Consider the following 24775-nt stretch of genomic DNA (forward strand, 5'->3'; position numbering starts at 1 on the left):
TGAAAGGAATGTGAGTCTTATTCAGTATATTTAGTTATTGCTTGCTTTTCTAAAGTCTCCCAACCTTACCAGCAGGCATAGTTAGACAAGCTAGCTACTCCAACTTGATTGATAACCTGCAATGGCTTCTTGGTAGCTAGATATGAGGTTTGGTGATTGGGAACCTATCTGGGCTAGCTAAAGCCAACTTCATAAAAATGCTAAGTGGCTTGTCATGTTCATTTAAAAAAAAAAAAAAAATACCAGGATCTGAGGGGGCATGTGCCCCTGTGCCCCCTATGGGCATGACACCTCTGTAGGTTATGTAGGATGAGGTAACTACAAAGTACATCATTCTGATTTTGGGCAGCACAGCTTGAAACAAAACATACATCATTCCTAACGGTGTCTCCAAATCTGTCTGCACTGGAAGGCTTTAATCTATCCCTAACAGCCGTGAGGATATGATGGAATTAAAGAAACATTCTACATGCAGGACATTTTTGTTTGGAAAAGGAGAGAAATAGCGAGGAAGGGGGGAATGAAAGAGAGAGGCAGACTTTCTGCATGAAGAGTTATTTTAGGTTTGGATGGGGCCCTGAGCAGCACAGCAGGCCAAAGAAAGCTGGAAGGAAATCAAAAAGAAACTCCTTTCTACCGCATTTCACTCTGTCAATCACTGGCTGCTTAAAAGGTTGAAAACAACATTATTTCTCTTCATGAATGATGCACCTTTCATCTGCCCTCTCAAAGACAGCTAAGGATTTAAACCAAGAGACATTATTTCATGGCTGATTATACTTATTGCATGTTCAAATACATTCCATGTACCATTTGGTCTTCACTACAATAGGTGCAGCAAGTATGAATTCAACTGCAGAAGATATCGATAAGTCTTTGTGCCATGGCACTGGGTAAACTCAGTGTGTTGGGGTGAGATGGTCAGCGAGACAAAGTATGCACTGTGGGGAGTCTCCCTCCTGTGAGAGGCATTCTGCATTCAGTCCTAAATTCAGTTTGTGTTCAGCAGACCATGTCATTAATCCAATTAACAAAGAGACCATGTCAGGAGGAGAAGCCATCGCAACCCTAATGACACTGATGCATAGTGACCCGGGCGGTATGAATGCAAAGGGCTAGCCCTCTCTCTATGGCCGGTGGAAGTCCGTCTTATGATCATGATGTGCCAAACTCAGTGTGTAAACACCTGTTGGTCAGGATTTAAATGGCAACTTTGATATGTGAGGATTAAACCTCCTAACCAACCAAAAGTAAACACTACTAATAGGAGATCTGAATGGTCAGTTGACTCAGATCAACTTTGATATGTGAGGATTAAACCTCCTAACCAACCAAAAGTAAACACTACTAATAGGAGATCTGAATGGTCAGTTGACTCAGATCAACTTTGATATGTGAGGATTAAACCTCCTAACCAACCAAAAGTAAACACTACTAATAGGAGATCTGAATGGTCAGTTGACTCAGATCAACTTTGATATGTGAGGATTAAACCTCCTAACCAACCAAAACAAACACTACTAATAGGAGATCTGAATGGTCAGTTGACTCAGATCAACTTTGTGTGATACTGTAGTCCAGATAATGTTCACTGTGAGATGCATGCTGTAAATCTTACTTTGAATATCACAGTCCATAGATTAGAGTGAGATATCTAAGTGAAGCACAAGTAGAACAAGAGAGAGACTCTATTCATCTATAAAATACTGGAGTCCAATTCTGGTACAGTAGTGACAGTCAATAAGTAAAGTAAAAGTGCTTCCACCTAATAAGGTGACCTTTTACTTCCTCCTCATTTGATTCAGTTTGGCCTGCCGGAGGTTTTGCTATTTTGGAAACATGTTTCTGTGGCTATTTACGATACAAATCAGAGGAATTCCAGTAATTCGATGTTCAGTTTCCCTTTTTTTGGCAATAATTGGTCATCAAGGTGGACTGCTTTCCCACTACTTATCATTCCTGGCTCATTTCATGAATGACTGGTTTGCTGGTGAAGTGTTCATTCATTCTTTGGTTTAAAACAGTGTAATTGTGATTGTGAATGAATATTGGCCAATATTCAGAAAGTATTCATACCCCTTGACTTATTCCACATTATGTTGTGTTTCAGTCTGAATTCAAAATTGATTAAAAAAAAAATCTTCTCACCCATCTACACACAATACCCCAGAATGACAAAGTGAAAACATGTTAAGAATCTTGTACATTTATTGAAAATGAAATACAGAAATCCAATTTACATAAGTATTCACACCCGAGTAAATACTTTGTAGAAGCACTTTTTGCAGTGATTACAGCTTTGAGTCGTCTTTGGTATATCTGTATCAGTTTTGCACATCTGGATTTGGGGATTTTCTCCAATTCTTAATTTAGATGGAAAGTGGCAGGAAACAATCTTCAAGTCTTTCCACAGATTTTCAATGGGATTCAAGTCTGGGCTTTAACTGGGCCACTCAAGGACTTTCACATACTTGTTCTGAAGCCATTCCAGAATTGCTTTAGCTGTATGCTTGGGGTCATTGTACTGTTGCAACGTAAAGTCTTTGACCCAGTCTAAGGTCATTTGCACTCTGAAGCAGGTTCTCATCAAGCATTTGCCTGTATTTGGCTCGATTCATTGTTCCCTCTATTCTTACCAGTCACCCAGTCCCTACCTCTGAAAAGCACCCCCATAGCATGATGCTGCCAACACCATGCTTCATGGTAGGGATGATGTTAGACGGGTAACTAGCTGTGCCTGGTTTCCTCCAGACACATTTTTTCAATTTCCCAATGATGGAGAACACTGTGCTTTGGAAACTTTCAACACTCTAGAAATTGTTTTATACACTTCCCCAGATATATGCTTCATCACAATCTACAGCCAGTTCTGTAGATTGTGCTCTAACTTGCACTGTCAACTGTGGGACCTTATATAGACAGGTGTTTCATTCTAAATCATGTCCAAACAATTGAATTGGCCACAGCTTGACTCCAATTTAATTTATTAAACGTAACCTTTATTTAACTAGGCAAGTCAGTTAAGAACAAATTCTTATTTATAATGACGGCCCATTCCGGCCAAACCCGGACGAAGCTGGGCCAATTGTGTGCCGCCCATGGGACTCCCAATCACGGCCGGATGTGATACAGGCTTGATCCGAACCAGGGACTGTAGTGGTGCTTCTTGCACTGAGATGCAGTGCCTTAGACCACTGCGCCAATCAAGTTGTCATGACATCTCAAGGATGATCGAAGTAAATTGGAAGCACCTGAGCTCAATTTGGAGTGTCATAGCAAACGGGTGTGAATACTTACAGAATCAGTCAAAGGTTTGGACAAACCTACTCATTAAAGGGTTTTTCTTAATTTTTTCACTATTTTCTACAATGTAGAAGAATAGTGAAGACATCAAAACTATGAAATGACACATATGGAATCATGTAGTAACCAAGAAAGTGGAAACAAATCAAAATATATTTTATATTTGAGATTCTTCAAAGTAGCCACCCTTGGCCTTGATGACAGCTTTGCACACTCTTGGCATTCTCTCAACTAGCTTCATGAGGAATGCTTTTCCTACAGTCGTGAAGGAGTTCCCACATATGCTGAGCACTTGTTGGCTGCTTTTCCTTCACTCTGCGGTCCAACTCATCCCAAACCATCTCAATTGGGTTGAGGTCGGGTGATTGTTGAGGCCAGGTCATCTGATGCAGCACTCCATCACTCTCCTTGGTCAAATAGCCCTTACACAGCCTGGAGGTGTGTTTGGGGTCATTATCCTGTTGAAAAACAAATGATAGTCCCACTAAGAGCAAACCAGATGGGATGGTGTATCGCTGCAGAATGCTGTGGTAGCCATGCTGGTTAAGTGACAGTGTTACCAGCAAAAGCACCCCCCACACCATCACACCTCCTCCTCCATGCTTCACGGTGAGAACCACACATGCGGAGATGATCCGTTCACCTACTTCGCGTCTCACAAAGACACGGTGGTTGGAACCCAAAATCTCAAATTTGGACTCATCAGACCAAAGGACTGGTCTAATGTCCATTGCTCGTGTTTCTTGGCCCAAGCAAGTCTCTTCTTCTTATTGGTGTACTTTAGTAGTGGTTTCTTTGCACTAATTCGATTATGAAGGCCTGATTCATACAGCCTCCTCTGAACAGTTGATGTTGAGATATGCTGTTACTTGAACTCTTTGAAACATTTATTTGGGCTGCAATCTGAGATGCAGTTAACTCTAATGAACTTATCCTCTGCAGCATAGGTAACTCTGGGCCTGTCACAGCTTTCTTCATCTTCCGATGATATTGAGAAATCGTCGTCTGAGAACGTGGACCAATACGCAGTAGAGTTGGTGCTCATCATCTTAATTTATTAAATAACGTTGAACACGAGAAAACAAGAAAACAACAAGAACGACGAATGACAGTTTTGCAGGCTATACTAACGCAGTGCAAAAACAATCTCCCACAAAAGACAAACACAAACCCTCATATATGGGACTCTCAATCAAAGGCAAATAGACAACACCTGCCTTCAATTGAGAGTCCCAACCCCAATGAACCCAAACATAGAAACAGACACACTAGACTCAACATAGAATACATGAAAATCAAACAGTGCCCAAAAACCCCGGAATACCTAAATCCACTGCCCTACAACAAACACACCACTCCTAACCACATAAAACAAATACCCTCTGCCACGTCCTGACCAAACTACAATACCAATTAACCCTTAGACTGGCCAGGACGTGACAGGGCCATCCATTCCTGTGTCGGTCCCCATTAGAGCCAGTTTCATCATAGCGCTTGATGGTTTTTGCGACTGCACTTGTTCTTCAAATATTCCACATTGACTGACCTTCATGTCTTAAAGTAATGATGCACTGTCGTTTCTCTTTGCTTATTTGATCTGTTCTTGCCATAATATGGACTTGATCTTTTACCAAATAGGGCAATCTTCTGTATACCACCCTACCTACCTTGTCACAACACAACTGATTGGCTCAAACGCATTAAGAAGAAAAGAATTACACAAATTAACAAGGCACACATGTTATTTGAAATGCATTCCAGGTTACTACTTCATGAATCTGGTTGAGAGAATGCCAAAAGTGTACAAAGCTGTCATCAAGGCAAAGGGTGGCTACTTTGAAGAATCTCAAATATAACACTTTTTTGGTTACTACATGGTTCCATATGTGTTATTTCATAGTTTTGATGTCTTCACTATTATTCTACAACCTGACATGAGTAGGTGTGTCCAAACATTTGACTGGTACTGTATGTAAATTAGATTTCTGTATTTAATTTTCAAAACATGTTTTCACTTTGTCATTATGGGATATTATGTGTAGAAAGGTGAGAAAAATATATTTCATCAATTTTGAATTCAGGCTGTAACACAACAACATGTGGAATAAGTAAAGGGGTATGAATACTTTTGAAAACACCGTACATGTATAAGTTCATTTAATTCTCATTTCTAAACCTGGTTCAGGCAAAAGGAGGAATCCGCAGGTTTTTTTTTTATCATGGAATAAATGTGTGGATGAGTGAGGGGGGGCTTTACAGTAAAACACATTGGAAGATGAAAAGTGCATTTAGAAGTGTGTGTGTGTCTTGACAGCAGCAGGTTGTGCAGACATGTCCACATGCAGCCTGCCTGCCTGCCTGCCTGCCTGCCTGCCTGCCTGCCTGCCTGCCTGCCTGCCTGCCTGCCTGCCTGCCTGCCTGCCTGCCTGCCTGTCTGTCTGTCTGTCTGTCTGTCTGGCCTTCCGTTGCTCTTGATCTCTGGGACTGGGGCTTTTTTGGTCAACAGATGTGAATCTGGCAAATTTACTAAAGAGATGACCCCCAAACCAGATGCACCCTTTTGGATCCGTGGGGCATAGTTATGCTAAATGCTGCTTGTAAATAAATATGAAGGTAAACTGGGAATCTTCTATAGCCATTGGCCACAGTTACACCTGGCTTCACTTTATGGCTTTGGCCAACCTAAGCAGAAATAACCCCAGAACTATGTGTCTTATGACAACCAGCAATAAAACCAGAGGTTGGATCAGACAACACTGACAAACACGAACTTAAAAGCCTGATCAGAATTGATATACATAACAATAACATAAGACATTTTCTCAACAATGTATTATTTTTAATTATGATACTTCAAAGAACATTTACTAAGGTGACTTTCAAGCTAAAATAATTACAAATTATTGCTCAGTATTCTATTACATAACAGCAAACTCTTTTAGACCGATGTTACTTACTAAACAACACAAAACAGAAAAAACAACTGTGTTTACCATCCATCTTCTACAACAACAAGGCAGAATCTGAGCCAAGAGCAAATCTTGGGCCAAACCCACAACAGGACACCCAGATAGCACATAACGTTCTGAGAACCAAATGCTTCTCAGAGCTTGGTGAGACCATAGTTGTCCTATGGTTATTTTGTATACAACCTTCCCACAACTTTCTGTGAATGGTGCATGATAGTTACTTGGCATTGGAACATTCTCAGCACATTTAAGAAACTTTGGAACATCCTCATTTAAGGAACTTAGTAAAAAAAAAAAAAAAAAAATTCTTAGTCATTCATTAATTTAACAGAACATTTCCTAAAAGTTCAAACATGGTTACATTTAATTTCAATTTTGGTAATGTTCTAGGAACGTTCTCCAACAGGTTTGACATTGGGAATGTTTTCAAATATTTCAGAGAATGTTAAGAAACAACGTTCTTCTGTGGGAATTTCAGCACTTCAGTATAATGTTTCCTACTGGTTTCTTCATGGTTATATTTAACGTCATGTTCTCAAATTGTTCTCAGAACGTTAAGAAAACTTTCTATAAAAAAATCACAAGAAAACAATAAAACTTTAGAAATGTTCAGAGAACCTAAGAATGTTATTTAAAAGCATATACAGTACAGTGCATTTGGAAAGTAGTCAAGCCCCTTGACTTTTTTCACATTTTGTTACGTTACAGCCTTGGATTACTTTTTTTTCATTATTAATCTACACACAATACCTCATAACGACAAAGTGAAAACAAGTTTTTTGAAAAGTTGGCAAATGTATTAAAAATAAAAAACAGAAATACCTTATTTACATAAGTATTTAGACCCTTTGCTATGAGACTCGAAATTGAGCTCAGGTGCATCCTGTTTCCATTGATCATCCTTGAGATGTTTCTACAACTTGATTAGAGTCCACCAGTGGTAAATTCAATTGATTGGACATGATTTGGAAAGGCACACACCTGTCTATATAAGGTCCCACAGTTGACAGTGCATGTCAGAGAAAAAAAACAAGCCGAGGTTGAAGGAATTGTCCTTAGAGCTCCGAGACAGGATTGTGTCAAGGCACAGATCTGGGGAAGGGTACGAAACAATTTCTGCAGCATTGAAGGTCCCCAAAAACACAGTAGCCTCCATCATTCTTAAATGGAAGAAGTTTGGAACCACCAAGACTCTTCCTAGAGCTGGACACTCGGCCAAACTGAGCAATCTAGGGAGAAGGGCCTCGGTCAGGGAGGTGACCAAGAACCCAATGGTCACTGACAGAGCTCCAGAGCTCCTCTGTGGAGATGGGAGAACCTTCCAGAAGGACAACCATCTCTGCAGCATTCCACCAGTCAGGCATTTATGGTAGAGTGGCCAGATGGAAGTCACTCCTCAGTAAAAGGCACATGACAGCCTACACAAGATTCTCTGGTCTGATGAAACCAAGATTGAACCGTTTGGCCTGAATGCCAAGCGTCACGTCTGGAAGAAGCCATCCCTACTGTGAAGCATGGTGGTGGCAGCATCATGCTGTGGGGATGTTTTCAGTGGCAGGGACTGGGAGACTAGTCAGGATCGAGGGAAAGATGAACGGCGCAAAGTACAGAGTGATCCTTGATGAAAACATGCACCAGAGTGCTGGTTCACCTTCCAACAGGATAACAACCCCAAGCACACAGCCAAGACAACACAGGAGTGGCTTCGCAGGAGTGGCTTCGGGACAAGCCTCAATGTCCTAGAGTGGCCTAGCCAGAGCCCGGGCTTAAATCCAATCTAACATCTCTGGAGAGACCTGAAAAAGCTGTGCAGTGACGCTCCCCATCCAACCTTACAGAGCTTGAGAGGATCTGCAGAGAAGAATGGGGGAAACTCACCAAATATAGGTGTGCCACGCTTGTAGCGTCATACCCAAGAAGATTTGAGGCTGTAATCACTACCAAAGGTGCCAAAGTACTGATTAAAGGATCTGAATACCTATGTAAATGTGATATTTCATTTATTTTTTACTTAGCAAAAATGTCTAAAAAACGGTTTTTGCTTTGTCATTATGAAGTATTGTGTGCAGATTGATGAGGGGAAAAAAACAATTTCATCCATTTTAGAATAAGACTAACGTAACAAAATGTGGAAAAAGTCAAGGGGTCTGAATACTTTCCGAATGCACTGTACATTGCATTCTCAGCATCAACAAAACAAGATAAAGGATAGAGAAAGTTAAGTGTTTTCAGGTGTGTGATCTCAATGAGTGCTTGTTTCCTTTGAAATGGGGTCTGTTTGAATAGACTAAAATGAACAGCTTTGTATGCATAAAAAACATGGCATGCTAGCTCCATCCAATTCCATGGGTAGAGAAAAGAAGATTCTAGGTTTAAATCTCACTCATGCCATGTCACAATAAAAAATAAATGTGTTTGCATGATTAATGCCTAAGGAAATTCATTTACATGTGTCCTATCTGTGCTTGGAGTTCAAAAAAGTTTACCCAAAATGAGATTGAAGTGTTATTAAAAGTCTTATTGTAACATTTAGTGAAAGTTTTAAGTAAGTTATTATAAAACCTCCAAATAGCCTATAATTTCCGTTCTCAGAGCGTTAATAAATCCTCCCAGGACAACATTCAAGAAACCAGAGTAAAACGTTCTCAAAACCTCCCTGCAAACTAAAAATGAATGTTCCCAGTACCGGCAAAATTTTCACTTCCGTTCTCAGAACGTTTGAAAAAGTTTCACTTATGGCTTCGTTCCCAGAACCAATGGGAAACCAAAAATGTACTTTCCCACAACTTCTAAGGAACCAAATGTGCTAGCTGGGCAAGAACTCTTAAAACCATATCTTGATTCCACACCAGACCAGACACACAAAGACCCAGACATTTCCATAAACATAGCATTTAAAAATCCTTGTAGGCATTCTCACTGGACAACTGTCAAACCAATTCCTGCCATATATTTGCTGTGAGATCAACCTGATTCAACAAGGACGTGTTGTTGAGAAACCATAACTCAAGACACCAAATCCCCTCTCCCGGTTGAAACTTACGACCGACAGTTTTAATATTAGACATTACTTCAATTCCGTCACATATAATTTCCTAGACATGGCTCAGTGAGGATATGTTTTTACATATTGCCCATTTGACAGGTTTGTTCCTTTTCTTTCCCCCACTGTGAACATGTTTTCTCATGCAGCCGCCCCCCACTAGTTATACCCTGTTAGGGTCTGCAGTAACACACTCAGAGAATGTGATCGTCTGAGTTAGTGGGGGGTTTCCACCACCACGGTGGAGGTCTCCAGAAGGGAGCTCCCAGGGCAGGCTGGCTGGGGGGCTTGTTTTGGCACCAGGCCAGGGCCCGGCCTGGGGTCGTGATGTGGAGTTCACTACACAGCTGATGGTACCCTACCCTCCAGCCACACCTGGGTGAGGGCCAAACTCCTAACAGAGACCAGATGGTGGTGGGATGGAGACCTTGCCTTCTTAGATGGTCTACTGTGTTTAATATGACTGGTTTAGAAGGGACATGTTACTTTCTGGCAGGTGAAAAAAATGTACCCATCTGATTTGGGTAACTCCTGCTTCATCCTAAGTAATTAACACCTCTGTAAGTGTGCCTTTAGCTGGGACTTGAAAAAAAGGAGGCAGAACCAGCGATAGCAATTAGGAGGCTGGCTAATGAGCTAATGAGGAGGTGACTTTATTTATTGATGGGCAAACAACTACAGCTTTTGTATCGTGCGACACTTTGTGAGTGTGTGTTTGTGTGCTGCTGTCTAGTTGCTGTGGGAACTGTTTTAGCCCAGAAATGCAGGTTGTGAGTGTGGGTTTCACATTCTGTGCTTGTAAAATGTAAAGATAACTCTTTCTAAAACAGCTTCTCCTATAACCTGTTATTTCAGTCGGCAACATGATGACAGACAAAAATAAAAGGAGAAACATTCTCAAAATGTTTTGATAGGCTGTAGAAAAGCTTTGATAATATTTGTAACCAGGAGCTGCCGAGCTAACACTTAAAGTCATGTTCTCAAATTGTTCCAAGAACGTTTAGAAGTAAAGTTCTTCTGTGTGAAGACAACATTTCCTACAGGTTTCATCATAGTTTTATTTAAAGTAATGTTCTCAAACGTTATAAAAACTTTCCATAAAAACCACAAAAAAAGTTTAGTAACATTCAGAGAACATTTTAAGAATTTACTTAAAAACATACATTAGGATCTCAGAACATTAAGAAAACTTTCCATAAAAAGCACAAGAAAACTTTAGTAACATTCAGAGAATGTTCTAAGAATGTTATTAAAAACATATATTTTGTTCTCAACATCAACAAACCTCTCCCTATCCTCTTGTAAGTGTGTTCAGGGTCATGTTCAGTTGGCAAACATTCCTGAACGTTGCAGATAGAAATGCCATGAATAGAGCCGATGTGATTCCTTATTCTACGTATCAGAGAGGTATTTTTGATCTACATAGACTATTTCTATCTGAATGTTCCAAAACGTTCAATCCCGCTGAACGCGCCCAAGGTGTGTTGGCCGCGCCCACTAATTGGCCACACCTGATCTTAACCCTTTACAGTCTAAGCCCTGTCTAAGCCGGGAAGGGGGGGGGTTCTACTAAGCTATGACTGACCTTTTTTAAGGTCATACCAAGGATCATTTAGCTATTTGATTTTGAATTGAAGTATAAAAAAATATATACATAAAATGTATGACAATTTTAATTTGGCCTTACTGCTATTAGCCCATACAAATGCATTGAATAACAGATTCACTACATGGAACAGATAGTCCCCCCTCAAAAAATCTAAAGGACGTTTGTTCTGAAGTGTCTGTCCTATATCTGAGAGATATAAAAAGTTCAGTTTATAAACTCAGCAAAAAAAGAAACGTCCTCTCACTGACACTGCATTTATTTTCAGCAAACTTAATTATCATGTGTAAATATTTGTATGAACATAAGATTCAACAGCTGAGACAAACTGAACAAGTTCCACAGACATGTGTCTAACAGAAATTGAATAATGTGTCCCTGAACAAAGGGGGGGGGGTCAAAATTAACAGAAGTAACAGTTAACAAAAGTAACAGTATCTGGTGTGGCCACCAGCTGCATTAAGTACTGCAGCGCATCTCCTCCTCATGGACTGCACCAGATTTGCAAGTTGTTGCTGTGAGATGTTACCCCACTCTTCCACCAAGGCACCTGCAAGTTCCCGGACATTTCTGGGGGGAATGGCCCAAGCCCTCACCCTCCGATTCAACAGGTCCCAGTGTAACGCTCATTTCTTCGACGATAAACGCGAATCCGACCATCACCTCTGGTGAGACAAAACTGCGACTTGTCAGTGAAGAGCACTTTTTGCCAGTCCTGTCTGGTCCAGCGACGGTGGGTTTTTGCCCATAGGTGACGTTGTTGCCGGTGATGTCTGGTGAGGACCTGCCTTACAACAGGCCTACAAGTCCTCAGTCCAGCCTCTTTCAGCCTATTGCGGACAGTCTGAGCACTGATGGAGGGATAGTGCATTCCTGGTGTAACTCGGGCAGTTGTTGTTGCCATCCTGTACCTGTCCCGCATGTGTGATGTTCGGATGTACCGATCCTGTGCAGGTGTTGTTACACGTGGTCTGCCACTGCGAGGACGATCAGCTGTCCGTCCTGTCTCCCTGTAGCACTGTCTTAGGCATCTCACAGTACGGACATTGCAATTTATTGCCCTGGCCACATCTGCAGTCCTCATGCCTCCTTGCAGCATGCCTAAGGCAGGTTCATGCAGATGAGCAGGGACCCTGGGCATCTTTCTATTGGTATTTTTCAGAGTCAGTAGAAAGGCCTCTTTAGTGTCCTTAGTTTTCATAACTGTGACCTTAATTACCTACCGTCTGTAAGCTGTTAGTGTCTTAACGACTGTTCCACAGGTGCATGTTCATTAATTATTTATGGTTCATTGAACAAGCATGGGAAACAGTGTTTAAACCCTATACAATGAAGATCTGTGAAGTTATTCGGATATTTATGAATTATCTTTGAAAGAAAAGGGTCCTGAAAAAGGGACGTTTCTTTTCTTGCTTAGTTTATAAATATATATATATTTTTACATGTATTTAACGCCTTATTTTTTATACTAAACAGTCTCCATACATACAGTGCTTTGCGAAAGTATTCGGCACCCTTGAACTTTTCGACCATTTGCCACATTTCAGGCTTCAAACATAAAGATAGAAAACTGTAATTTTTTGTGAAGAATCAACAACAAGTGGGACCCAATTATGAAGTGGAATGAAATTTATTGGACATTTCAAACTTTTTGAACAAATAAAAAACTGAAAAATTGGCCGTGCAAAATTATTCAGCCCCTTTACTTTCAGTGCAGCAAACTCTCTCCAGAAGTTCAGTGAGGATCTCTGAATGATCCAATGTTGACCTAAATGACTAATGATGATAAATAGAATCCACCTGTGTGTAATCAAGTCTCCGTATAAATGCACCTGCTCTGTGATAGTCTCAGAGGTCCGTTTAAAGCACAGAGAGCATCATGAAGAACAAGGAACACACCAGGCAGGTCCGAGATACTGTTGTGGAGAAGTTTAAAGCCGGATTTGGATACAAAAAGATTTCCCAAGCTTTAAACATCCCAAGGAGCACTGTGCAAGCGATAATATTGAAATGGAAGGAGTATCAGACCACTGCAAAACTACGAAGACCCGGCCGTCCCTCTAAACTTTCAGCTCATACAAGGAGAAGACTGATCAGAGATGCAGCCAAGAGGCCCATGATCACTCTGGATGAACTGCAGAGATCTACAGCTGAGGTGGGAGACTCTGTCCATAGGACAACAATCAGTCGTATACTGCACAAATCTGGCCTTTATGGAAGAGTGGCAAGAAGAAAGCCATTTCTTAAAGATATCCATAAAAAGTGTTGTTTAAAGTTTGCCACTAGCCACCTGGGAGACACACCAAACATGTGGAAGAAGGTGCTCTGGTCAGATGAAACCAAAATCGAACTTTTTGGCAACAATGCAAAACGTTATGTTTGGCGTAAAAGCAACACAGCTCATCACCCTGAATACACCATCCCCACTGTCAAACATGGTGGTGGCAGCATCATGGTTTCAGCAGGGGCAGGGAAGATGGTTAAAATTGATGGGAAGATGGATGGAGCCAAATACAGGACCATTCTGGAAGAAAACCTGATGGAGTCTGCAAAATACCTGAGACTGGGACGGAGATTTGTCTTCCAACAAGACAATGATCCAAAACATAAAGCAAAATCTACAATGGAATGGTTCACAAATAAACATATCCAGGTGTTAGAATGGCCAAGTCAAAGTCCAGACCTGAATCCAGTCGAGAATCTGTGGAAAGAACTGAAAACTGCTGTTCACAAACGCTCTCCATCCAACCTCACTGAGCTCGAGCTGTTTTGCAAGGAGGAATGGGCAAAAATTTCAGTCTCTCGATGTGCAAAACTGATAGAGACATACCCCAAGCGACTTACAGCTGTAATCGCAGCAAAAGGTGGCGCTACAAAGTATTAACTTAAGGGGGCTGAATAATTTTTCACGCCCAATTTTTCAGTTTTTTATTTGTTAAAAAAGTTTGAAATATCCAATAAATTTCGTTCCACTTCATGATTGTGTCCCACTTGTTGTTGATTCTTCACAAAAAATTACAGTTTTATATCTTTATGTCTGAAGCCTGAAATGTGGCAAAAGGTTGAAAAGTTCAAGGGGGCCGAATACTTTCGCAAGGCACTGTACTTCCATAATTTTTTTAAACTGGGACCTGGGGACCTGGGGACCTTCAGACGAGTCTTGTGAGGCCTGTGGGCATCCTAGAGCAAAACAACTGACATGTACATGTTCGTGAGAGTCTCATTTTTTAGTGTGTATTCCAAACTGTTCGGACGCTACAGACAGAAGTCGGCAAATCGGTTGTGCCGTCTTCCGACGAGTCCCAAGACGCTCGTAGAGCAAAACGGAGAACACCATCGTGTTCCTGAGAGTCTCATATTTTCATAGAGGGTCATAATAGTTTGTAAACTAAACCGTTCGGATGCTACAGACTATTTTGTGAGAAGACCGATTTTCGGGATATCTCATGGTCTGACAAACACCGCTCAAACTCTGTCCCCTTTCACCGCAGACACGAAGTGTGATATCGGCGGAAGTGATGGATTGAGATGTATCTAATGAAAAAAAAACATATCTCTGGCTTAAATTGACAGATTTAAGACAGATATAATTATGCTAATTACATTTCCACGGGGCCACGGAAATCAGCTCTAGTTTATGAGCGCTTGAAATGAGGTCTGTTTGAATAGATTTAAAATAACAGCTTTGTATGTGTAAAAAAACATGGCATGCTAGCTCCATCCTGGTGGCGCAGTGGACTAATTCCATAGATAGAGAACAGAAGATTATAGATATACGAATCACACTGACGCCTTGTCACAAAAAATAAATGTGTTCACATGATTAGGAAATTAATTAGCATGTGTCCTATCTGTGCTTGGAGTTTGTTTTTTTATGTAAAAAAATAAGCTAGTAGTGTTATTAAAAGTCTTATTGAAACGTTCAGTGAAAGTTTTAAGGAAGTTATCAAAAAAACTCAAAATAACATATAATTTCCATTCACAGTGCATTAATAAACCCTCCCAGGAAAACTTTCAAGGAACTAGAGTAAAACATTATCAGAACCTCTCTTCAACCGATAAATAAACATTCCCAGACAGGCATAATTTTCACTTCTGTTCTCAGCACGTTTAAATAGCTTTTAGTTTAACTGGTCAGGAAACGTATGGCTTCGTTCCCAGAACCAATGGGAAACCAAAAACGTATGTTCCCAAAACTTTGAAGGAACAAAATGTGCTAGCTGGGTGGTTAGTATGTCACAATTCTCTCTTAAAAGGAGAGATTATTTAAGGCTCCTGCCCCCCACTAGAAAACATACAGAACACTTTACAACCCACAGAACAGTAAAAAGGCAGAAAAAACTTGCCAAATGTCAAGAATGTTACAATGAAAAGTATGGTAACACTTGTAAGCTGTTAAAATTCTGCAAAAATTGCGTTTTAAAAAGTGCCCAATTATTCCCTCACCTCCAGTATCTGCCATTGAGTTTTTAATTATATGGCAGTTAAGATATCCAATATTGCTGTGGTCAAATAAAAAAAGTGCAGTTACACCCATTATTAAGGGCTAGTGTCAAACAGAGCGAGCCAAATGCTAAGCACAGGTAATTTCCATGTTAAGATTTTACATGAAAGAGCATGCAAATCCACATTAATAACATGACCATGGAGGTAATAATGACACACCAGAACACTTCCTATAGGACAGGGGTAGGCAACAAGATTCAGCCGCGGGATGGTTTTTGTAGGACCGAATGGTCAAATTGACCACACCTAAGGCCAAAAAGAGATTGTTTAAATTTCGAAAGCAATCATTTCATATCATGATTTCATTGAGACACGATCATGTCTATTTTTTTATTTGTGTAAATATTTGGGAACAGATTTCTTAAATTTCACAGTCATTTTTTTTAACAAAAACTAAAATTATATATATATTTTTGATTTAAAACTTTAGGGGGCCAAAGTTGCCAACCCCTTCTATAGGGTAGCACAATAGGCTTAAACTATTGAGAAGGACGGTTAAGAGACAGTGATGCCAAAGGATAGAGATTATCATTGATCATTGTTTACCTAAGGCATATGGTCAAAGATGAATACTTACGCTTTATGCAGCGGTTGGTCCCAGAAGCCACAGCCCATCCAGAGCAGCACTGGTGACCTCCACATACATTAGGCCTGCAGAGAAAGAGAGGGAGAGAAATGGAATATGTAATACTGTACAGGGATATGTAATACTCAGCCTCCAGTATCTATGCTGCAATAGTCTATGTGCCAGGGGGCTAGGGTCAGTCTGTCCTATCTGGTGAAATTCTTCTGTCTTATTTGGTGGCCTATGTGAACTTAAGTATGCTCGCTCTAATTCTCCCATCTCTCTCGGAGGACCTGAACCCTAGGACCATGCCTTAGGACTACCTGGCCTGATGACTCCTAGCTGTCTCCAGTCCACCTTGTTGTGCTGCCGCTCCAGTTTCAACTGTTCTGCCTGCGGCTATGGAACCCTGACCTGTTTACCAGACAGACGTGCTACCTTGTCCCGCACCTGCTGTTTTCATCTCTCTCTCTCTCTCTCTCTCTCTCTCTCTCTCTCTCTCTCACCTACATTTGATTTGTACGTAATGCTTAAATGGACTGGCATGTAGAAAGTACAGTACCCCACAATTCATAAGGGGAATAATGTTTTGAGTGTTCATGGTCTCAAACCTTAACATTTCTATCTGAGATTTAATTCTGACCCCATTATAGTCTCATATCCCTTAATGTGGTTGGCCTATTGAAGGAGCACCTTAGAGACTCAGAAATAATTGCATTTTATTCAATAACATTTGCAGGCAAAGCATGAAACTCTATCTGTGAGTGTAAAGCCACACACCCCTCTCTCTGTGCTGCATGGAGTCCAGAGGGAAAACAAACAGGCTAGTGGTTATCTGAGCCTGGGAGGGAACAGGAGAAACACATGAAAAGCACCCTTTGCTCACATAAATCTCCAGGAAAATGAAAGATGACAAGTTTCAAACTGTAATAACTAGATTCTTTACATATTTTACTCCACAAGAACAGCGCTGGCCAATTTTTACAGCGAGATGCATGAAAAGGCACCACACCACAAGAGCAACTCCAGGGCAAATTCAAACCACAAACAAGAGTTCTGGCATAAATTGACTTCCCATCTTCTTTCCACAAGATATTAATGGCAATGAGTTGAGTGAATGTATGTATGGCTTATGCAGATATAGTACGATATCTGTTCTGGGTCAGGAGATGACTAGTAAACTGTTAAAGGGTAAACACAGGGTGACAGTAGTACTGTTTGCCTTCTGTCAACACCACCTGGTCAGACAACTGGGGTGTATTCACTAGGAACCAGATCCAAACGGAAGTAAACGGAATGAAATGGGGAGGGACATACCAGAATTTGTCTAATAGAAACTCTTGTTTCCGTTGCAAAAGGGTTAAGACTAATGATTACATCCAGGTTTTTTTTGTGTGGTTTGAGAGTTCTTTAGAAGGATGGATTACTCTCTATGTAGAAAAACATCGGATGGAGACCAATGACTCTGTTGCAGATTTAGGGCGTGTTCCTATTGTTAGACGTTGCTGATGCCTGACAGATCATACAATGCCTGAATAGGTATTTTAAGAATCAGTTAACCACATCATATGCTATAGCAATTTGTCAGTCGATGACACAGTCGATGACGTGCCACGCAACCATTGGTTGTTGCGTCGCTTTGCCGTAGCTGTGAAACGCTAAGGCAAACTGACCATATTCACAACCATGCATCAACTCAACTACTTCCTGATCTCTTCTGACAACTAACAAACATCTGACCAATCAGACAAGAGCAAAGTAGTTGCTAGGTAGTTAATCAATTACCTTTACAATTGCAAACAGCTGATTCACCATATTTTAACTACACAGCAGTGACTTAGAAAACAATAATATCACCCATAAATGATGAATATGAACCATACAAAATAGACCAGCAGGTCTGTGGGGATGTTGATGCCTATAGGGATCATTCCTGATAGCATCATGACGAGTACAGTAACATGGTAAAAGTATTCAAGTTCTACATAACAAAAACATTAATAAAAGCTCTATAAATATCAATGATGTCATATTTGCACTCATAATGACCCATTTTATGCAGCCAGGTTGAGCAATTTTCCGAGCAAGTTGGAGCAGTCACGGGTCTTCCTGGCAGACTGAGCTCGGGAGGACATGACAGGTACACCGTATGGAACTCCCTATCCCAGAGGGTTAACCAGAAACCAGGGAGTGAGTAAGGAGACAGTGGGAATTCCGAGAGGAAATGTGTCATGCAAGCACACGCTCTCTAACGACAAGCAGATAATTCATTTCAAGCTAACGAAAGAGAAAGAGGTGAAAAATCATGAATTACACAAGGTTAATTAATGCCTCTGAAGATTTATGGAACTTTTACTGTTACGATCCCATAAAGGGGCAGGTATTTCCACTCTATAAGGTTTAAATAATACTGTGAAATTGTGAAAATTATGATAATGCCCTTTTATGTGTTTGAGCTATTTGAATAGAAACACCTGGAATTGCAGCATATTTTGGCGGGATGGAGTTTTGGCCTGCCTGGCAACATCACTAGGCGGTATAAGTTAATAGACCAATGACAAAGAAGAGTTTCAAACCTATCTGCCAATAACAACTCGTGTTCAGGTTACATATCCCTCCCATTAGGCTCCTCCAATTAGGTCCCTCACTCAGACCACTCCCAGACAGTCCCATCAAAATTCTTGTTTGAGAAATTGCTTTTTGCTAATAAACTATTTTGCTTATTTTTGACAATTTTAATTGAAACAATCACAGTAAGGTACTTAATTGTTACACAGAAAGGATTTGATATTGAGATAAAAACAGCTGCATTGAACCTTTAACCCCTACAAGTCTAAGCCTTTGGAGGGGAGGGTTCTACTAAGCTAACATATTGAATTGTTTTAAGATGGTCATACCATGGATCATTTAGCCATTTGATTTTGAATTGTAGGACTCCTGTAGGTATATAAAAAAAGTTTAACAAATGATTTGATCAAATATTGTATTTGGCCTTCACTGCTATAGCCCATAGAAAAGCAATGAATAACACATTCATAAATGGAAAAACAGACAGTCAAAAAATGTATAATAAGGAATAAGGTTTTGACGTGTCTTTTCTATATCTAGGAGATATAAGAAAGCTTAGGATTTTTACACATTTTTAACTCCTTTTTTTAGTTGGCACAAAACTACTTTCATTAAAAAATGTAAACGATACCGGGTAACCTTCAGACGAGTCCCATGACTTTCGCACTGCTAAAGCTAACTCTCTCTCCTCTGCTCTCATCCTTCTAGACCTATCTGCTGCCTTTGATACTGTGAACCATCAGATCCTCCTCTCCACCCTCTCCGAGTTGGGCATCTCTGGCGCGGCCCACGCTTGGATTGCGTCCTACCTGACAGGTCGCTCCTACCAGGTGTCGTGGCGAGAATCTGTCTCCGCACCATGCGCTCTCACCACTGGTGTCCCCCAGGGCTCTGTTCTAGGCCCTCTCCTATTCTCGCTATACACCAAGTCACTTGGCTCTGTCATATCCTCACATGGTCTCTCCTATCATTGCTATGCAGACGACACACAATTAATGTTCTCCTTTCCCCCTTCTGATAACCAGACGGCGAATCACATCTCTGCATGTCTGTCAGACATATCAGTGTGGATGACGGATCACCACCTCAAGCTGAACCTCGGCAAGACGGAGCTGCTCTTCCTCCCGGGGAAGGACTGCCCGTTCCATGATCTCGCCATCACGGTTGACAACTCCCTTGTGTCCTCCTCCCAGAGTGCTAAGAACCTTGGCGTGATCCTGGACAACACCCTGTCGTTCTCCACTAACATCAAGGCGGTGACCCGATCCTGTAGGTTCATGCTCTACAACATTCGCAGAGTACGACCCTGCCTCACACAGGAAGCGGCGCAGGTCCTAATCCAGGCACTTGTCATCTCCCGTCTGGATTACTGCAACTCGCTGTTGGCTGGGCTCCCTGCCTGTGCCATTAAACCCCTACAACTCATCCAGAACGCCGCAGCCCGTCTGGTGTTCAACCTTCCCAAGTTCTCTCACGTCACCCCGCTCCTCCGCTCTGTCCACTGGCTTCCAGTTGAAGCTCGCATCCGCTACAAGACCATGGTGATTGCCTACGGAGCTGTGAAGGGAACGGCACCTCCATACCTTCAGGCTCTGATCAGGCCCTACACCCAAACAAGGGCACTGCGTTCATCCACCTCTGGCCTGCTGGCCCCCCTACCTCTGAGGAAGCACAGTTCCCGCTCAGCCCAGTCAAAACTGTTCGCTGCTCTGGCACCCCAATGGTGGAACAAGCTCCCTCACGACGCCAGGACAGCGGAGTCAATCACCACCTTCCGGAGACACCTGAAACCCCACCTCTTTAAGGAATACCTAGGATAGGATAAAGTAATCCTTCTAACCCCCCCCCCCCCCCCCCCCCCCCTTAAAAGATTTAGATGCACTATTGTAAAGTGGTTGTTCCACTGGATATCATAAGTGCTAAATGACTTAAATGTAATGTAATGTTGTGGGGTGTCACGTCCTGACCAGTAAAAGAGGTTGTTTGTTATTGTAGTTTGGTCGGTGCGTGGCAGGGGGTGTTTGTTTAGAGCGTTTCGGGGTTTGTTGGGCTATGTTCTTGTTAGTCTATTTCTATGTTAGTTCTAGTATGTCTATTGCTATGTGGTGTTTATTGGGTTGACCTTCAATTGGAAGCAGCTGCTCCTTGTTGCTTCTAATTGAAGGTCCTATTTAAGAGGGGTGTTTTTTCTATGGGATTTGTGGGTAGTTGTTTCCTGTTTTGTGTTTGTGCACCTGACGGGACTGTTTAGTGTCGTTTGTTGTTTTTGTATACGTGTTTCTTTTGTTTTCCTTCTTTAATAAAATAAGAAGATGAGTTTACACGTTCCCGCTGCGTTTTGGTCCAATCCCTACGACACCTGTGACATGGGGTCGTAGAACAAAACGGAAAACACCATTTTGTTTGTGAGATTCTCATCTTTCTATAGACGAATTTCGTGTGAAGACCGATTTTCTGACAAACAGTGCTGTAGCTATGACACTTTCCACCATAGATGGGGCGGCAGGTAGCCAAGTGGTTAGAGCGTTGGGCCAGTAACCAAAAGGTTGCTGGATCAAATCTCCGAGCTGACAAGGTAGAAATCTGTCATTCTGCCCCTGAACAAGGCTGAATCCACTGTTCCACAGTAGGCTGTCGTTGTAAATAAGAATTTGTTCTTAACTGACTTGCCTAGTTAAAAAAATGTAAAGATGCGGAAGGCGACATAGGCGGATGCCGTGGATTGAGACGCAGCCCATACAAAAAACAGATATCAATCTTAAACAGACTGGGGATTTTCATGGGGATTTGTTATTATGCTAATTAGATCGGCGCACATGCCCTATTCAATCAAACTAGTAACTAGGTTCCTGGAGAAAAAAAAATTAAATAACACTCTTTCTGTGCAGTGAGAAAGCATGTTTAAATCCACATGGGTTGGATTATATTTTTATTCACATTGTTTTGTAACATAGGCTTGTTGAGTACATGAATCCAAATGTGCATTCTTAATGCACAAGAAGTAAGATGTTTCTGGTTACCGTACAAGTTTGATGGAATCTAGCCCATTGTGTGTGGGAGCGCTACATGAACTGCTTTCTACAGCAACTCAGTTACAGTAATAAAGACATTGGTGCTGAACACACTGATACACTAGTATCTCCAAATCTCCCTGTGAAAGGCTATGGGAACCATTATATTAGGTTTGCTTTTCTGGAACCAAGCGACAAAGCCTACCAGTGCAAGATATCAAAAGGAGAACGGTGGTTGAAATCAGGGCACTCAGACTATCATCTCAGATCTTTCCCTACTCACCTCCTCCTAACCCTAACTGTCAGACGTTACACAGAGTCTGCTAGGCATTCTTCACCTCATTCAGCAGAGTAAGGTTTGTGGGTACACCTTTCATCCCCCAACATGTGTTTCTCCAATTAGAAGGGATCCTCATACGGTTCATAAAGTGTCCCTTTAGAAACTGTCCATATAAATAACCTGATTCCCATAGGTTTGTGTGCCATGCATGTGTACAATGCGTCGTCCTATGGAACAAACAGGGTTGGCTGCATGAGGGTTCATTTACTAAAAATAATCCGCTTTTAATGGAAACAACTGATGTTTCTGTTTTGAGTAAAGAGAAAGAACTCCAGGTATTTGCAGCTCTGAGAAAAAGCCTCAAGGAAAACAGGTGTTTCTAATCACTAAGTGAATTTGCAAATGTAGGACAGGGCTTTTGTAGAACCACTACATGGCCATGGACAGCATGTGGATTCACAAAACTAGAACACACACACTACTAGGAGTAGTCTGAGGACATGGTAACTGTACTGCTTTCAAAGTTTTCTTAAGATGTAATGATAGCTCTGGAAGTGCTCTTTCAATAAACTGCTCTGCATAAACTGGTGACAAAAATGTGGTTTAACACTTGTCGTTAATGAACAACTTCCCAGTCCAGAGAAACATGTTGTGTTCACTGTTCTGATATGAATAAAGGCTTTAACCTCTACCAATATAGTTCAAATCCTGCCATGACCCCACATGACAAATTATCATTCCATTCAGAGAAATGTCACTGAGGAATCCCGTGTCAGACTGAATAGAGGAGGTCCGACTTTCACTTCAGACACACTGGAGCCATGGGATGGAATTCTTTCATTCATTCATTAGACATTATAGCAATATAGCCAATGCTTTCCAGCCTGTGTGAGATATAGGGGAAAATAAGAGCAACAAAACATCTGTGGCAGATAGAGGGCACACAACTGCATAGGCTACTGTTGAAAGTCATTCACCCTATAATACAATCATTATTGTGTAGCAGACAAATAGCAAGTGTATCAACTAAGCAAATGTTTCACTGTAGTAGACTATTGTTCATTCATGACACGACACAATAGCAACAACATAAATCACTAACATCAAAGATGATAATAAATAATGTAACCTCACAACCCCGGGAGGAGAAACAGCAAGATGTATGTAAAAAATAAAAATACATGTTTAATTTGTAGACAAACTCAAATGTACTCCTGCGGCCATTACATATTTTTTCAACTGAAAACAAGCGCTGTGTCTTACCCTGCAAGGCGCCTGGTATGCGTTGAGCTGGGTTTGTTGCTCTGTCTGGAACTGTTTCGGGGTCTTTGCTGTGATGAGTGATGGGTGCCGAGCTGTGTCGCGGCCCTACGCGCAGCATCTCGTGGGACGGTGGCATCATCCGCCCGGAGGGAAGCTTCCGTACTGGGAGCTGGAACTGGTTTAATTGCCGTCGCGTGCCTGTTATCTCGTTGAGATGAGGAGCTCACCGGAGCCCCGCGACCGGAGTGCGAGACATTATGAGAGAAACTGAGCGAGCTTTCTCTGGATGGTATGGCGGGGACAGCGTCCTTAGCTCCCACTGCGGAGTGACCTTGGCTCCTCGCTAGCTCCCGGAGCTGCTCCCACATCTCCTGTCTACCACCTGTTGAGTCCTTCTGGCAGTCACACATTCGTACTAGTGCAATGGTTAGAACCACTAAAACTGCAATCCATAAACGGTCCATATTTGTGTCAAAAATGTAATTGCTGCTGGGTGTAGGCTGGTCACTCAAGATTCAGTCGTGTCGATAGCCACAAGCAATATCGAGTGGTTGAATGGAGGCGAACAGAAAGTTTCAGCAATACTGTATCTTTTCCCAAGCATGCAAAATGCTTTGATGTCTCTTCATAATGTCCAGGTAAGCATTACGCAGGATGGATTCAATATCTTAAACCAATTCACAACTTTCGCATATTCTACGAAAATTGAAAATGTAAAGCTTACCTATAGGTTACTTACAAAAACAGGTTTATGTCAGATACGTTTTAATCCATCTGTGAGTTCATGTTAAGAGCGCGCGCAGGCAACAATGGGATTTTGTCTGAAGCCGCAGTCCTACTCGAAGTGAAAGTTCTAGAGTATGAATGGTGCTCCGATGGATATGACCACCTCCTTGGATCTGAAGTCACCGGGAATTTTTGGAGGCTTTTCATGCATTTTACAAGTAGAAAACTCCCCCTTAGTGGTCTTATTGATGCCTACGCTCAGCCCCCCTCAGTCCAAGCCGCCAAGCTACAGTACGAGATAATACACATAAACTAACCCTGATCTCCTCTTTGCTGCGGTTGCATAAACCCACATGTAGCGCACAATGTGGATACCGCAGGATAGTATTAAAAATGCAAATCAAGGAAATGTTAGATTGAGTATGCTAGGTTAGGTCAACTTGTCATATAATATAGCACATTGATAAACGTGATTGAGTAATTAGTAGGCTCGTAATTGAACATTGACATAACAATATGATATTTGTGTCACATAACATGGGGGATATGGGAAGTGCACACACAGTTAAAGCTACATTTGAGTTCTTGGAAAACTATAGAAGTTATATAACAAATCCCATTCATCTTCCCCTCTCTTCCATGCTGCATCATCAGTTTCCCTGGACTGCCTGGAAACAACACATTTCCTTTCTCCCATAAGATCTTAAACAACCCAAAGAGAGTTGGCAGCCTCATCCCATTCAACCCACAATGATACACTTCAGCCTTGTTCACATTGGCAGTTTGAAGTTACTCAAATCCAATGTTTTTGCATATACGATTCAAATCTGTTCTGCAGTCTGAAAAGCCAAAAAGCACATGGAATCTGATATTTAAGCCACATTTCAAACCACCTTGATTTGAAGTCAGATACAAATCTGATTCCTGGCCATGCG

At 41.5% G+C, this 24775-nt stretch overlaps 1 protein-coding gene across 2 annotated transcripts in view; it reads right to left on the reverse strand.

Moving 5' to 3' along the window:
- The window catches only part of LOC106611061 (latent-transforming growth factor beta-binding protein 2), a 158404-nt gene extending 134276 nt beyond the window's left edge, over window positions 1-24128 (reverse strand). The window contains exons 1-2 of one of the 2 annotated variants that reach the window (XM_082955662.1): window positions 23115-24128; window positions 16005-16078 (exon numbers count right to left, since the gene is read on the reverse strand). In XM_082955662.1, coding sequence (XP_082811788.1) covers window positions 16005-16078; window positions 23115-23578 — 538 coding nt within the window. In that variant the 5' untranslated portion in view covers window positions 23579-24128. The remainder of the gene's footprint in view (window positions 1-16004; window positions 16079-23114) is intronic. The other variant, XM_014210912.3, reaches the window with a different exon arrangement.
- Window positions 24129-24775: the final 647 nt, after the last annotated feature.

This window comes from Salmo salar, chromosome 09 (genome assembly GCF_965601325.2).
Source record: "Salmo salar chromosome 09, fSalSal1, whole genome shotgun sequence".
Taxonomy (NCBI): Eukaryota; Metazoa; Chordata; class Actinopteri; order Salmoniformes; family Salmonidae; genus Salmo; species Salmo salar.